Genomic DNA, 17332 nt, shown 5'->3' with positions numbered 1-17332 from the left:
CCATCAGTAACACTAATGGGAAATTACTTGCAATTGTCAATGTTAGCTACTGCTTAATATAATGGTTATCAAACTATGTTGTGCTGGATACTTCTCCCAGTGCTTTGGAGTTTCTAAGAAAAGCTAAGGGGCTGGTTCTGGGAGCCTCCCTTTCCTTAGTCAGAGTTAAGTACTTGCATTTGTTTTGCGCTTTAGAATGCTGCTTAAATTGGTCTGAGATAGGCGTCTTCCATACCTCCCTTAACCAAAATCTTTGAATACTACTATTTCACAATATTATAAAAAAAGAGGTATCTGGATGAAATAAAAACATGTAATTCTTTGATGAATCAAACAAAGGAAACCATAAGTGGGTATTCTTAGTTTCTTCTTTACTGTTTATTTGTACATCTAAATAGACTTTACATAGGTGCCTGAATGGCTCAGTTGGTTAAGCATCTGCCTTCCGCTCAGGTCATGATCCCAGGGTCCTGGCATTAAGCCCCACATTGGGCTCCCTGTTCAGCAGGGAGTCTGCTTCTCCCTCTTGCTCTGCTCTTCCCCCTGCTTGTGCTCTCTCTAATAAATAAATAAAATCTTAAAATAAATGAATAGACTTTACTTACTATCAAAAAAGCACAACCAGAAGGATGTCAAAGACTATGAATACTAAAGGACAGGACTAAATTACAGCACCCTCATTGCAGTCCAATGATGATTTGGATGTAAATTACATGATGCATTTGTTCTCCCTACATGGATCACAGGAAAGAAATAATAACAAGCATATATAGCATACCTACTCTTTGATGGCTTCTCATTGTATGTAACATTTCAATAATAGTAACTTTTTGCTCTCACTGTGGTATATTTGGAAACATGTCAGCATGTGTGTATGTTCAAGCATTAGTGCTAAGAAAGGAATGCTTCTCATTTTGGGGATATAAATTCTTTTCAAATTTCCTAATAACATTGTATTTATGTTTTAAAAACATCAAGAACCTTACTGTGGTCTCATATAATAAAAATATATGAGGTCCATATAATAAAAATAACATGATAAAAGTATCTTTTTACTTGTAAAATGGGTTACAAAAATCAACAATATGCAAAAACAACATAATAACGCTAAGAAAATCTGCAAATGCTATTTCACTTTGTTACTAAAATTTTCTGAAAGTTACAAGTTTTTATTGCATTTGTATCACCTGAAGCAGAGCTTTCATAGGTGTAAAGTTTTACAACTGGTCATATATTTCATTCATTTTTAAAGTGCTTTGCTTTTTAATATAAAGATTCTTGATCCAACATCTAAAATCCAGTATCTGATTATACGAATAAGCCATTTTCATAAAACGAAAACTAAGTTTTAAAAAGTAAAAGAGGGCGCCTGGGTGGCTCAGTGGGTTAAAGCCTCTGCCTTCAGCTCAGGTCATGATCCCAGGGTCCTGGGATCGAGGCCCACATTGGGCTCTCTGCTCAGCAGGGAGCCTATTTCCTCCTCTCTCTCTGACTGCCTCTCTGCCTACTTGTGATCGCTCTCTCTGTCAAATAAATAAATAAATTTAAAAAATATATAATAAAATAAATAAAAATAAAAAGTAAAAGAAAAAAATATTCTCAGAGATGAAATTTAGTACTAGAAAATTTGGGCAATTCATACCTCATCAGTGTTATAGATAATCTGGAGTCCTGAAGAAATCATTTCCACAAGGTAAAGGAGATAGAGTGACACCGTATTTATCTGAAAACAAACAACATTAAAAGGTTAAAGGAAAAAACAAAAAGACTATGTTACGAAATTATATGTAAGAGCTAAAATTACAAGTCATTTTCTCTAATAGTGGCAAATAAAAATATTGCCTTTCCTATTGTGAAATAAAGGAGCTGACTATTTAGCTCATCATAAAATCCCAGCTTTGAATATAAAACTCCAAAATCCTCAAATTTACTGTGGCGGTTAATACCTGATTAGAAAAATGGCTCCTAATAGAACTGTTTCTGTAACATTTGTTTTCTAAGATTTATTTTCAAATTCTGGGTCTAAAGTAGTCTACTTTGAAGTAGTTTTGCCTCACAGGCAGCTAAGTAATGTCAATTCATTTCAAATGTATGTAAATGAAAAACTTATTTGGCAAGTAAGACATTAGGACTTTGCCAGTACACCATAAACAATAGGCAGTGATCCAGAAAACAGTATTTTTCTCAGAGAATGCAGAATTTATGTAAGCAACTGCAGGGACATATTAATTTTAATCAATGATATAGCATATAAAATACATTTAAGAACAAATGAGTTTTATAAGCAAATGAGTCATTTTTCCTTTTAGTTCATCTATTAAAGATAGACATTATATGATATAAACGAAAAAAATGAAGATAATAATGTCTACTTTAACAAAAAAGATTCTCACAGAAGTCTGAATGGGATGCCAAGTAAATAAGTAGTCAAAGATAAATACTGTAACACAGACAAAACTTGAATATGCTAAATGAAAAAAGACAGTCACAAAAGACCATATATTATATGATTCCATGTCTATGAAATTTACAGAATAGGAATACGCATAAAGATAGGAAGTAGACTGGTGATCGCCGAGGGCAGGAGGCTTTCGAGAAGGTGGGGAATGACAGCTAATGAGCCCAAATTTCTTTATGGGGTAATGAAAATGTTCTCAAATTAACTGTGATAGTGGTTGCACAACTCTCTAACTGTAATAAAAACCACTGAATTGTATACTTTAAATAGGTGAATTGTAAATTTTGTGAATTGTATCTCAATAAAGTTGCTATATAATAAATAAATACACAGGAAGCAGTAAAAAATTTTTCATTTACCTAGGAAAATGATAACTTGAGTTAAAATCAACTAGAAAGCATAATGTAATTTTGTCCTGATATGATTCTAATCCAGAAGATCATTACTCTCTAACAGCCTTGGTCGCTCATGTCTTCCCTGACTCTCTTCCAATCCTTACTAAGTAACTGACAGAAACTGGGGGCAGAAGATTATTTGTGTCCGAGAGGCCCGGGACAAAGCGGCCCTGTGCTACCAGGTGTGTTGGGTATTTTGCCTAATCATCGTTGCCTTAGACATCTTTGCCGCAAGCACTTAACCACAAATATTTTCAGTGGGTACATTTTTTCCACATCACCAATTGGCCATAAGGCAATTTTGCTGTAAAAAACAAAAACAAAAACAAAAACCTGGTAGACAGCCTGATTTGACAGTTTGGTTTCATTTCTGCATTTCTCCCACTTTTATATTATATAAATCTTGTATTTTTATAAGTATCTTTTTGTAATTTGTACTTTCTATATTAAATCTTAGTCCTCATAATGGTCTATACAATGATGCAGATAATTGAAACCACATTTACCACAGAACTATGGAGTGTCTATGAAGAGAGATGTGACAGTATGGCAAGAACAAACAAACAAACAACAGTGTAGATGGCATTCAAAGGCAGTGCAAAGCTCAGTTACAATTATGCATCCTAGTATTTGGAAAGTAATACCCCTCTTAATGAAGGAAGAAATTTTGGTGAAAAAAAAAGCGTAACACAAATGAGGAGACAAAACAACAAGCAAAAAACAAAAATTTGTTACTCTGAACCAAAGACTTTGAAAACAAATGCTTAGGTAAAATCCAAAAAATAAAATCAGTTATTTGCACAATACTGTCATGAATTTACACACATTTTAAATATATTTAGTGTTTTGCATTTCACAATAAAGTCTTTACTTTTGTCATTCATTTTTCATGCTATATAATATCCCTTTTAATGTCCTTTTATTTTTTGTGATTTTATATTTCAAAGTAAAATTGCCTTAGAGCCAATTAGTTATGCGGTGAAAATACATGCAGTGAAAATTTTTGCAGCAAAAATGTATACTATAAAACTACATAACACCGCCACCAGGACCTGGCAGTGCTGATGCCTCTCTCAGGAAGCAGAGCTGTCTTGGACGCCTCCTGACTTTTCAGCAAAGTCCAGGGGGTGTCATGGTGCTGTCAAGGTCCAAGTGAGTCAGACCCAAAGATATAAATTCTTATTTTAGGGTTTTTTAGACTGACATACTTTTTTTTTAGACTGACATACTACTTTCGAGTGACCCTTCTCAGAACATGGTAGAGAAGAGCTTCAAACCTCTGCCAGGCTCACCCAAATATTTTCTTACAGCACTGATGTTGGGCTGTCAGAAATGATTTCAAAGAAATGTCACTGCTATGGTCAGGCATTTATAGCTACACCTCCAAAAGCCCTCTGCTTTGACTTGCAGGATGCTTCCATGAGAAAGTACAGTAAGTGGCAAATAGTACAGAAACAGCCAAAAAACAGGTTGACCAGCATTTATTTAAAATCTACTATGAGGCAGGCACTAAGCTTAAGTTCTAGGAAACAAAAATAAATGAGCCACTATCTTCTGAAAACCCTATTTCAGACAGTAAGCATATTTGTCAAAGCAAGAGATACATAAAACCTAATTATGTCACAATTATAAGGAGAAGGTTGAGCAACTACATATTCATATAATACTAATTCTCCAAGGAACTGGTTACAAATAAGTGTAAGAGTTTCCGTTGCATAGAAATGGGGACACTGTACTTTCTATGACTGGAGGAGTCATACTAAAGTAAAACATTTCAGATCTCTAGAGAGAAAGGGACTATAAAAAAGACATACCCTTATTTTAGTAAAGAATATATGAATAATAAGCATTCTGTCCTAAAGACAGCAGAATCAAATGATGAGCAGGAAAAAAACTCATTATAGAGCATTTATAATATTTATATTCTAAAAACAAGGCAATAGGATGTGCAGCTAAAAGTAATACACAGATGTAAGAGAAAAAGAAGTGAAAACAAAACATAAAATCCTACAATGCATTCTTAGCCTTGGTATAAAATTTAATATAATATGTGAGACAAAATTTATAGACTCCAGAAATGCCTTTTGGAATACATTTTAATGATAGGCTGATAGCTTTGTTGAAGGTTGATATACCAAAACTGAGCTGTCACATAACAAAAATTTCTGACTTGTTGCTGTATCACTGACAACTGTCTTTTATTCCATAGTTCCTAAATGGTGAAATTCTTCTAAATTTGAGAGTAAGTACAAGCTTCATTGAGATAGGAATAATATTATAAGTTATCCAGTTGCTCTTCACTCCTTGCAGACCAAGACCTCAGTCTGAGTTGATGCTCAATCACAATTACTAACTCAGCCCTGGAACCTACCATTTCACTTCCTCATTTTGGAGTTGGTTTTCTACTTCTGTTGTGAAAAATTTATGAAATCTGCTTTCTAAAACTTGCAAATATCCCCAAACCTTCTATGATATAGACTATGAACAGAGAAGAAAACTTATAGACTTTTCCTTTTACCTGAAGATGACCATATTCCTCATAGGAGAAGACCTCATCTCCTGTGTGCACATTGAAAATAGAGTGAAGACAGGTTGCTGGGCGTGGGTCCTGCTTAAACTGCTGGACCTAGAATCAAATACAAAATTCAAATAGTGCTACTAACTCACAATATCATCCAACTTTAGAGATTATAAATTATTTTTCACGAAACCTTTTAAAAGAGAAAACCATAGCCTAAAGGCAGAATACAGAGTAAAGCAGATATATTACTTTTTCTAAAGAAACAACACACCAACAAAACTCATATAACTACTAACTAAACAGTTAACATTATTATTGAATAGCTGGTATTTCAAAAATAGCAAGTCAGGTGTAATATGGAGCTTGTGAGTATGGTACCAACAGCTTTTACAATTGTTTTATATTCATTTTATTTTAGGGTCAAATAATAGTTTACTCTGTGGGACAGGATTTCAGGGATTACACCTCACTGTACTGTCACTTGGAAATGCTTCCATGGATTTAGACCTCATTCTAATTCTAATTCTAAGTAAGCGTTCAAAACTTCAAATGCTGTTTCTTTCTCTAAAGATGACAAATTTTAACCTACGTTCCTATCAACAGGTTTTCATTTCCTTTGCCACATATACTCTCCTTACTAAGTCATCAATTCCAAGAGAACATAACACACTTGTATTTATTAACTGCATATAAAGTTTAACCATTTTAGAATACTAAGTAAATACTAAGTGATGTAACAAACTCCAAGGACAAAAAAAGAAATCCATCTACTTTTTAAGGGCCTGTTCAATTCAATTTGGTGACTATATACTGATACCAATCATATGTCAAGTACTATTCTAGCTCCTAGAAGTATAAGGTGAATAAAAACAGACAATGAATATAATAACACCTAGCTATATGTAAATGAAATAATTTTTTCTTCCTTTTAAAATATGTAAGTGATGATAATATCTACAATGTTATGACTTTGCATTGTTTCACTTGGCTAAGGAAGTACATAGAACCAAGTTCTTTTCTTCACCTTCAAATTTTCTCTCAACCTTAAAATTCTACCTCCAAAAAAAATCTTCTTTTATAAAGTCCCTTCTGAAATGTTCCTTAAATTCCTTCCTCTGGACTCCACACAGGGTATTTATCCTTCAGTAACTTCTTCTCTCTTCTTTTTATTAGCTGTCTGTATCTCTATCTAATAGGTCTCTAGAAGTTACACTACCCAATATGGCAGCCACTAGCAATAAACAACTAACTAAATTACAACTAAACAAAGTTCAGAAATTCAGTACCTCAGTCACACTGACTGTATCAAACACTCAGTAACCATATGTGACTAGTAGCTTCTGCATTGTCCAACACATTAATGCAGAACATTTCTGTCATCACACAAAGTTTACTGGACAGTGCCATGCTAGAGGGTTAATACATCTTTGCATCCCCTCCCCACCCCCAAGAGCCTGTAAATACTCCACAGATAAATACACAGCCCTCCCTATCATTCAAGTCAACAAAATGAAAGCTAGGCCCTACCAGTAGATACTCAGGAATGAAAGGGTAAGGACAAAGGTAGGGATGTGTATCTTCTATGTGTATTATGTACAGTGACCAAGCCATTGAGTATTAACTCAGAGTAGGTGAGAAGGCTATTCCTTCTCAGTATCTGAAACTGCAGCCACAGTATTAGACTACACAAATAGAAATCAAATGTGGTCGTTTCACACTTGTATCTCAAGGTATTGAACATTATTAGTCTGGGCTCTTAGACAAAAATATGGTTAAGTTAAAATACATTCTGCCTACTCGGGGCACCTGGGTGGCTCATTGGGTTAAGCCACTGCCTTCGGCTCAGGTCATGATCCCAGAGTCCTGGGATCGAGTCCCACATCGGGCTCTCTGCTCAGCGGGGAGCCTGCTTCCTCCTCTCTCTCTCTGCCTGCCTCTCTGTCTACTTGTGATCTCTCTCTGTCAAATAAATAAATACATTCTTTAAAAAAAAAAAATACATTCTGCCTACTTGATAGAGACCCAAAAGGATAAGGTCTTAACTGTTTAATAAAGTTATTGCTACAGTTGACAATGCAGTGTTTGTCATTTGTCTTCAAGACACACAAGTGCCCAGCATGAGAATTTATATTCAATCACTGTGTCAGGGGAAAAGCAACTATTAAATGATTAAATATACTCAAACGGAAAATTATGTAACCATGTTTTGAGTCTTGCAGCTGTTATAAGACAAACAACTTAAAATTTCAGAAAAAAGTAAGACCCAAATTATACAAGCTTTGAAAATTAATGGGACATAGTGTTTGTGAATTATAGACAATAATTATCCTTGAAATCAGTCAATAATAAGGTGACATTAATCATTATTTTATATGTCTGGCATTTGGCAAGTAAAAATAAAGAATGATTAAAGCAAAATTTTCTAGGCCAAAAAATAACTAGAATAATGTTTTCGCTGTTTGTATTTTACTTAGATTTTTCCTGAAAACTTAAATCATTGTGAATAAAAGTTTATCATTTAGGAAAAGGTGGGTATTTTGTTATCCATTCTTAATTTATAAAATAACATAGCATTTAAGTGAGAAAAATCATCTCATAAGGGAATGCTGGAATGATAAATTTTATAAAATTTAATGATTTTTCATTAAAAATCATTAAATCTGAACTAGACACTACTCAATAACATTTTAGACAAATCTTTTATGTAGACAGCTAGGGACAGCAACATTCATAGTCCATTATAAATTATAGGAAATATGTGCCTTCCAAAATACTAAATGCAAATTGAATTTATTTTGAAAAATTCTGAATGCTTCTCCTTAGGGAGTATTAGAAAATAGAATAAATGAGAGAATAAGTATATGAACATCTAGAAGTTAAAAAAAGAAAAACACCTAAGATGAATAAGTAGGCATTTTAAGACAAGTAGCACGATAGTAATAGAAATCAGATTGCTCTACACTCTGCAAAACAAGGACAACTCTATTCATTCAAGTGCATAATGAAATAAAATATTTCTTTTACATAGTATTTTTAGAAAATATGTCAAGAAGTATATCATGATTTTACTTCAGAGGACAAAGAAGATGAATCTTAGTATCAAATAGCAAATGATTACTACAAATATGCTTCACATTAGTTTTCAGAAAGAGGCAAAAGATATGCATTTCACAACTTTAAAATTTGGTAACCTTCCCTACTACTACATATCATGAAAGAAACTGTAAACATCAACAAGGTGAAGGTTTGGTAGGAAGCAGTGAGCTGGCTGTGTGTGGTTAAATCTAATCTCAGAGTCATTCCCTCAGAGTCATATGTGAATCATGATAATATCCTCCATTCTAACGATAAAAAGTTATGGGATCATGAAAGATTACAGGGGTGCCTGGGTGGTTAAGTGTCCGATGTTGATTTCAGCTCACATCATGATCTCAGGCTTGTGAAGTCGAGCTCTGTGTCAGGCTCCAAGCTAGGCAGTCTGCTTAAGACTCTCTCTCCCTCTCCTTCCCTCTACACCATTCTCCACACACACACGTGCATGAGCTCTCTCTTAAAAAAAAAAAAAAAAAAAAAAAAAAAAAAATCACAACTATAAAAACTTCTTTAAAATCTGTAAAACCTTATATTTGGTGGTAAGTATAAATACCTAATCCTAATGTGCCCCATACCTTCTCTTAAAACTCACACTTACTTTTTAAGATTTTATTTATTTGTCAGAAAGAAAGAGAGCACAAACAGGGAGAGCAGCAGAGGCAGAGGGAGAAGCAGGCTTCCTGCTAAGCAGGGAGCCTGATGTAGGGCTCAATCCCAGGACCCTCAGATCATGACCTGAGCTGAAGGCAGACACTTAACTGCACCATACAGGCTCCCCCATACTTATTTTAATTGTCTAGCATCATAACTAAATAAAGGAAAGAAACGCTAATCCTTTATAATTTATGAAATTCAAGACATCTTAAGTCCGATTTAAGCTATATTCAAAAGAAAACGTAATTGTGAAGATTGGTCAGAGAAAGACAAATTTGATCTCAATCTTATGTGGAATTGAAGAAAAAAACAGATGAGCGTTATGGGAAGGGGAAAAAGAAAAAAGAGAGAGAGGGAAACAAGCTATAAGTGATAAAGAATAAACTGACGATTGATGGGGGTGGCTGGTGGGGGATCGGCTAGTTGGGTGACGGGTATTAAGGATGGCATGTGTTGCGATGAGCACTGCATATTACATGTAAGTGATGAATCACTCCAGAAACCAATACTGCACTATATGTTAACGAACAAAATTTAAATTTAAAAAAAAAAATTGTAGGGGCGCCTGGGTGGATCAATGGGTTGGGCCCTCTGCCTTTGGCTCAGGTCATGATCCCGGGTCCCTAGCATTGAGCCTCGCATCAGGCTCTCTGCTCGGCAGGGACCCTGCTTCCCTTCCTCTCTCTCTGCCTGCCTTTCTGCCTACTTGTGGTGTCTGTCTGTCAAATAAATAAAATAAAAATCTTAAAAAAAAATTGTGAAGACTGGTTAGTAAGGTTGAATGATATTTAGAAAGAGATATTAACAACTGGTTAAATAAGCCACTTAAGGAACTCTTTATTTCCTCCCTTTTGATAAACCATACTAATTTTAAGTCTGTCAGTTTGTTTAGTAAATATGAAATTCATGGCTTTCACAATGTTTCCTTAAGAGAAAAGTTAATTCAAAGACATTAGCCATTCATGAAATAATAAATGTGAAATAAACAGTAAACTTCTCACAGTAATTTTCCCAGAAGAAAAAAAAATCTGTAATCACAGTTACTTCAAAATATATAACACACTAGTTTAATTCAAGTACACCAATAGGATATTATTTCATCAAATGAAAGATCTTTATAATAATGATTTATAAAATCAAATCTCAGCAGACAACTACAGGTTTATTACATATCATTATTATCAGCTGGTGAAAAAAATCGACTTTTTCTGCCAAATAACCTTTTCTTGTTGTCACATTCTGAGGGCAAAATATAATTTTTTGTCAGCTTTAACTTCAGATACGGATCTTAGGAAGAAAATGTGCGATCACAAAAAATCTAATAATCACAAGATAAAAATATACAAAACATTAAGTGATCAAAATTGCCTGTGTAATTACTGATGTGCATCTTTGCTCATGAACCATCGAACCTGGTAGTCTTGGGGGCCCAAGATATACTCACTGATATATGGACACGTAATATATTAGGACCTGGGGACAAAGGGATGTAGGTGAGTAGGAGAAATATTATATTATATTTACATAGTACCTTGCAGTTCTTATTATGTATATTACTTTAATAATAACAATAATAATTACCAATTATGTATTCCACAATAACCTGTAAAATTGGCTATTTTCTAAGCCAATCATTTCTGTCCTCTCTACATGTAAATTATTAAGTATTTTTAAGCTGAAGTTCGGGGATGCCTGGGAGGCTCAGCTGGTTAAGTATCTACCTGCCTTTGGCTCAGGTCATGATCCCAGGGCCCTGGGCCCAAGGCCCACATCAGGCTCCCTGCTCAGAGGGGACACTGCGTCTCCCTCTGCCTGTCACTCCCCGGTTTGTGCGCATGCATTCTCTCTGTCTCTGACAAATAAATAAATAGAATCTAAAAAACAAAAATAAACTGAAGTTCATTTAAGTCAGGGCAATCACATGTGCAAAAGGAATTTTGATAAGGATTTTCTTAAGCAATATAATATTCGTTAGACTTATGGATATTGTAAGGTTCCTGAGAAACTGAGTCTTTATCAAGCAAACACCAGATGTGAAATACAAACAAATTCAATCCTAAATAACAATTCTCCATCAACTCTCACTTAATCTGTTTCTTCAATTTCAGTATTTCAAACCCTGGGCTGGGAATGCAGAGGCTGTTTTAACCTATCTAGACAGCCCTAGGATGTGGCTTTACCTTTTGAAAGTACATTCTTCTTCAGAAGATGCTATTGCTATACTGGTTAAATTAATCCTTCAGAATGATGTGAGAATTCCAGTCCACACTACAGTGTTTTACCTTATCGGCCTGACGCATATAGCAGTAGAGAATTCCTCTCATACATTTTATAGCGGAGTGCTCCAGCTCATGGGTCCTTCCCTTGTCATCATCAATGCGCCTGGGTGAGAGAGATAACTCATGAAACAAATTGGAAATGCATTTGAAAAGGAAGCAGAGCTTTCGGTAATTAAGTATTTAACTATCTGACTAATCCTATGTTCTGGCGACATCTACTAATTCTGTAACAGTGAAACTCCATTTTCCCAGCAGATGTAGAAATGCTGCAAAAAAAAAAAAAAAAAAAAAAATCCCAAGATGAAACTTGTGTTGATTTCTCCTTTTTTTAAGGAAGTAAGCCAATTGCTTCAGAAATAGCATACAATATTTCTACATTGACTTGGCTGAAACTTTAAAGGATATGATATATTGGAAAAATCTACCAAGAGATTTTTTGAATTTGCTGTTATAGAGTAGAGGCAATTTTTAGTATCAATCCCTTTAGGTTATGCAATGGCCACTTAGATTCAAGGCAACGCAGATTAAGGTGGACACATGCCTTCTTTGCTCTACCATGTGTTTAATAATGTCAGGGTGGGCAGTTTAGTCAAGGATGTCTTCAAATAAACACATATCCAGTATGAAACATGATGTGTTTGGGCAGTTTTATACTCTTGGCTCATAGTTTAAAATCAATCAACCAATGTTTATATTGTTGGCTTTCAAAAAGAAAAAAAAAAAACAGCTAAAATCTAACTATAAAGCAAGGTTAAGATGTCCTTCTGTCCTTAAGTTCCTTTTTCACCATGAATCAAAAAGTAATGAGAGTTACCCACTACTGTAAATGAAAGTAACTTATTCCTTGGTTCGCTAATTCTTAATGGAAATATCTGGCAATCATCCATACTTGATAAAAAGTGTCACTTGTCTCCTTAAAAAGTATACTACAATACCTCCGTTTCCAACTGCACACCTCATATACCAGTACTAGAAGGAATAATGATCATTTTAATATAGCATTGTCAATGTCAGGCAAAAGCAAGCTGTTATTAGAACATCATTCCTCCCTTCAGATGCAAGTACCATGATTTTGCTCTATGCTTTATTTTTCTGTCTAATGTGCTACACAAGTGTTTTAATAGAGACAAATTATGGCACAGGTAACAGTGGACCAGGTATTGATAGCTGAAGTTAACAGCACACTTTGGATAGATTAAGCTCAATGAAAAATTTGTTTCCAATTCCTACTTCATCTAAACACAAAAACAAATCGAGTTTTTCCAAATTTGTCTTTTAAAGTAATTCTCTGCCCCTAATTTCAACAACCATTTAACCAAAACAAAAATATTCCGAATAAATCACCCATTATAGAATTCTTATATTTCAATGAACTTCTATTTCTCTGTTCTTCTGCAAATAAAACAGAAACCAGAAGAATATTTTTCTTCTGACTGAGAAAGTAAATGAATAGTTTTATGTGAGTAAAAACATTTAGGCAACAAGTCTACATATATTACCTTTTCAAAGATTTAAAGTGAATCTGATGATCCAAAATAATTTCTCTATTTTCTGCCAGGATCTGGCAATATTCTACTCTCTTTAACAAGCCCTGTGGAGGGGATGAGATAGGGGATGGAGTAAGCCTGGTGGTGGGTATTATGGAGGGCACGTATTACATGGAGCACTGGGTGTGGTGCATAAAGACCCTGAGATCATGATCCAAGCCAAAACCAAGAGTCAGATGTTTAATTATCTGTACCATCCAGGCGTTCCTATAAATGACATTTTACAAAGTCAAACATGCTAGTCAATTTTTCTTTCCTCAACAAAATTATAATGTGGACCTGTAATATTATATTACATTCAAAATATTATACTATATTCAAAAAATTAAAGTGTATTTTTGCAAAGAAATCATCTTGTTGTCTCTAAAAACAAAATAATGACCATATCTGATTAATTAAATAACACCAATTATATTCTTACATGCATGTAAAATATAAATGTGCATAAAATCTTTTTAAGCACTCACTACACACACACACAAACACACACACAGAAACAAATCCAAACAGATACGAGGTTTCAAGAGATTGTTAATAAGACTGAAAACCAATGCAATGAGAAAAATCAAATTACTCACAATTTTAAAAAATTAATAATTTTATATTATGCATTCATTAATAAAAAAAGGTAAATAAAAGTTTCTGAAAAAAAATATTGACAGCTTAATTTTTTAAGAATTCTCCCTAATGTAATCTGTATGACTTCACTACCATTAACAAGGAGAATTAGAAACATCTAATAATTTAAAAAAAAAGTCTATTAATTTAACATGGAAATTCTCTAAACAAATCCTTTCATGATTTAATGTTGCAAAAGTAAAAAGGACTTAAATAATTCTGTGATAAGTACTCTTGCATTTCTCCAAAAGGGAAACAATTCCCTTGCTAGTAATTAAAAAAAAAAAAATGTAATGCTTTACATATATAAGAAGATAATTATCCAGGGAGTTAGTACATAGAGTATGCCCACAAAGAAAGGACTTGAAATTCTCTATCAAATATTTGAAGATTTCTGGGAAAAGGCCTATATATTATATTTTTTCAAGCAAAATTCCCCAAAAATTTTATTCAGAAATATTTCAGGTCCATAGAAAAATGAAAAGAATGTTATAATGAATAAACATTTTAATCTTCACCTGGATTCCCCAATTACTAAAATTAGCTTGCATTCTCTATAATTTTTCTACTTTTTGAAACTACAAAAATCACCACCTTCAGACACTTCAAAAATTTGTCTTCAAAGACATTCACCTTTAGAACAATATTATCATTATATCCAAGGAATTAAATATTGCTAGTAAATTATCTAATATATATACTATAACAAATCTATCCAATTATACTCAAAATATACCTTCTAGGATTTATACTTTTGGTTGTTTTGTTTTTTAAGATTTTATTTATTTATTTGACAGACAGAGATCACAAATAGGCAGAGAGGTAGGCAGAGAGGGGCAGGAAGCAGTCTCTCCACTGAGCAGAAAGCCTGATGCAGGGCTTGATCCCAGGACCCTGGGATCATGACCTGAGCTGAAGGCAGAGGCTTTAACCCACTGAGCCACCCAGGCTCCCCTAGGATTTATTTCTAATGCATGATCCAATCAAGGATTGGATTTGAATTTCATGTTTATTTTTTGTTGACTAATATAACATTTTTTTCCTTTTTTTTTCATTTTTTAAATGAAGTATAATTAACATATAGTGTTACATTAGTTTCAGGAATACAATATAATGATTTAACAACAAATGTTACCCAGGGCTCATCAAGATAAGTGTACTCTTGATCTCCTTTATCTATTCTACCCATCTGGCAACCACCAATTCGCTATCTGCATTTTAAAGTGTGGTTTTTGTTTTGTTTTGTTGTGGGTCTTTTTTGGCTTGCCTCTTTTCTTCTTTGTCCATTTGTTTTGTTTCTTAATTCCACATAAGTAAATCATATGGAACTTATCTTCCTCCAATTTATTTTACTTTGCATTATACCCTTTATATCCCTCCATGTTGTTGTAAATAGCAAAATTTCATTCTTTTTTGGGACTGGGTAATATTCCAGTGTGAGTTTCTCTGTGTGTGTATGTGTGTGTGTGTGTGTGTCACACACATAATATATCTTCTTTATCCATTCATCAATGAATGGACACTTGGGATGTTTCTAGGCATGGAAACAATGATATTGTTTGTATCTACGACATTGCAAATGTTACAATAAACATTGGGGTACATATCTTGTTGAACCAGTGTTGTCAATTTCTTTGGATAAATACCAAATAGAGGAACTGCTGAATGATATGGTAATTCTAGTTAACATTTTTGAGGAACTTCCATGTTTTCCACAGAGGTTAAACCAATTTGCATTCATACCAACAGCACACAAGGGATTTTTTTTTTATGCACATCCTCCAATGCTTATAATTTCTTGTTTTTTATATTAGATTTTGAGAGGTGTAAAGTAATATCTCATTGTGGTTTTAATTTGCATTGCCCTAATGATTAGTGATGACGCCCTTCTTTTCATATACCTGTTAGCCAGTATGTCACTGGACATACTGATCCTCTGCCCACTTTTTAATTGAACTATTTGGGGTTTTTTGTGTTGAGTGTTTTAAGTTCTTTATATATTTTGGATATTAACTCCTTCTCAAATATATCGCTTGCAAAGATGTTGTCCCAATCACTAGGTTGCCTTTTTGCATTGCTGCTGGTTTCCTTTGCTGTGCACATTCTTTTTATTTTGGTATAGTCCCAATAGTTTAATTTCGTTTTGGTTCTCCTGAGGAGATATAACTAGAAAAATGTTGCTATGGTCATTTTTAAAAAACTTGTTGCCTACGTTTTCTTCTAGAAATTTTATGGTTTCAGGTCTCACACTTAGGTCTTTAATCCATTTCTTGTGTGTGTGTGTGTGTGTATGGTGTAAGAAACTGGTACAGTTTTCATTCTTTTGCATGTAGCTGTCCAGTTTTCCCAGCACCATTTACTGAAAAGACTGTCTTTTCCCGACTGTACACTATTGTCTCCTTTGTTGCAGAATTAATTGACCATACAAATGTGGGTTTATTTCTGGTCTTTCAATTCTGTTCCACTGATCTATGTGACTACTGTTGTGATAGTACCATACTGTTTTGATTATTCTGCTTTGTTCTCTATCTGGAACTCTGCTATAGTGATACTCTCAACTTGTTCTTCCTTCCCTAGATCGCTTGACTATTTGGGGTCTTTTGTGACTCCATACAAATTTCAGGATTATTTGTTCTAGTTCTGTGATAAATGTGGTTGGTACTCTAATAGTAATTGCATCAAATCTGTAGATGCTCTGGGTAGTATGAACATTTTAACAATATCAGTTCGCCTAATCCATGAGCATGGAATATTTTTTTATTTGTATCATCTTCACTTATGTTCAGAAGTTATAGTGTTTGGAGTATAGGTCATTCATCTCCTTGGTTATGTTTACTACTAGTAATTTTATTCTTCCCTGTGCAAATGTAATTGGGACAGGTCCTTAATTTCTCATGTGGTACTTCATTATTAGAGTATAGCAGCCAAAAGGTTTTTGTATATTAATTGTGTATTCTCAGACTTTACTGAATTCATTTATCAGTTCTAGGGGTTACTTGGTAAAGCTTTAATAGTTTCTGTTTCCTATATATAGCCTCTCATCTACAAATAGTTAAAGTATTACTTCTTTTTTTTCCAATTGGATACTTTTCATTCTTTTTCTTGACTAATTGCTGTGGCTAGGACTTCCAGTACTATATTGATTAAAGTAGTGAGAGTGGACATACATGTCTTGTTCATGATCTGAGAGAAAAAGCTCTGTTTTTCACCACTGAGTATAATATTAACTGCAGATTTTTCATATATGGCCTTTATTATACTGAAGTATGTTCCCTCTAAAACTACTTTGTTGAGAGCTTTTATCATGAATGGATAATGTACTTCATCAAATGCTTTTTCCACATCTATTGAGATGATCATGTTTCTATCCATTCTCTTGTTGATTATATCACATTCATTGATTTGCAAATATTGAACCACCCTTGTATCCCTGAAAAAAATCCCACTTGATCGTTAATTTATTTTAATATGTAGTTGGATTCAGTTTACTAGCATTTTCTTAAGAATCCCTGCATCTGTGCTCATTAGAGATAGTGACCTGTAATTTTATTCCAGTGTCTTATATGGCTTGATATTAGGGTACTGCTGACCTCATAGAATGAATTTGGAAGCTTTCCTTCATTTTCTACTTTTTTGAATAGTTGAGAAGAATAAGTATTAACTCTTCTTTAAATATCTGGTAGAATTCATCCTTGGAAGTGCTCTGGTCCTGGACTTTTACTGTTGGGAGTTTTTTTTTTTTTTATTATTACTGAGTCCATTTCATT

General features: G+C 33.9%; 1 protein-coding gene across 1 annotated transcript in view; it reads right to left on the bottom strand.

Moving 5' to 3' along the window:
- PHKB (phosphorylase kinase regulatory subunit beta) overlaps positions 1-17332 on the bottom strand; it is a 230275-nt gene that overhangs the window by 166138 nt on the left and 46805 nt on the right. Inside the window, exons 5-7 of the mRNA XM_059381622.1 lie at positions 11404-11503; positions 5372-5479; positions 1643-1723 (exon numbers count right to left, since the gene is read on the bottom strand). Of these exons, the coding sequence (XP_059237605.1) occupies positions 1643-1723; positions 5372-5479; positions 11404-11503 (289 nt within the window). The remainder of the gene's footprint in view (positions 1-1642; positions 1724-5371; positions 5480-11403; positions 11504-17332) is intronic.

This window comes from Mustela nigripes, chromosome 17, assembly GCF_022355385.1.
Source record: "Mustela nigripes isolate SB6536 chromosome 17, MUSNIG.SB6536, whole genome shotgun sequence".
Classification (NCBI taxonomy): Eukaryota; Metazoa; Chordata; class Mammalia; order Carnivora; family Mustelidae; genus Mustela; species Mustela nigripes.
This window is presented reverse-complemented; position numbering and strand designations above follow the sequence as displayed.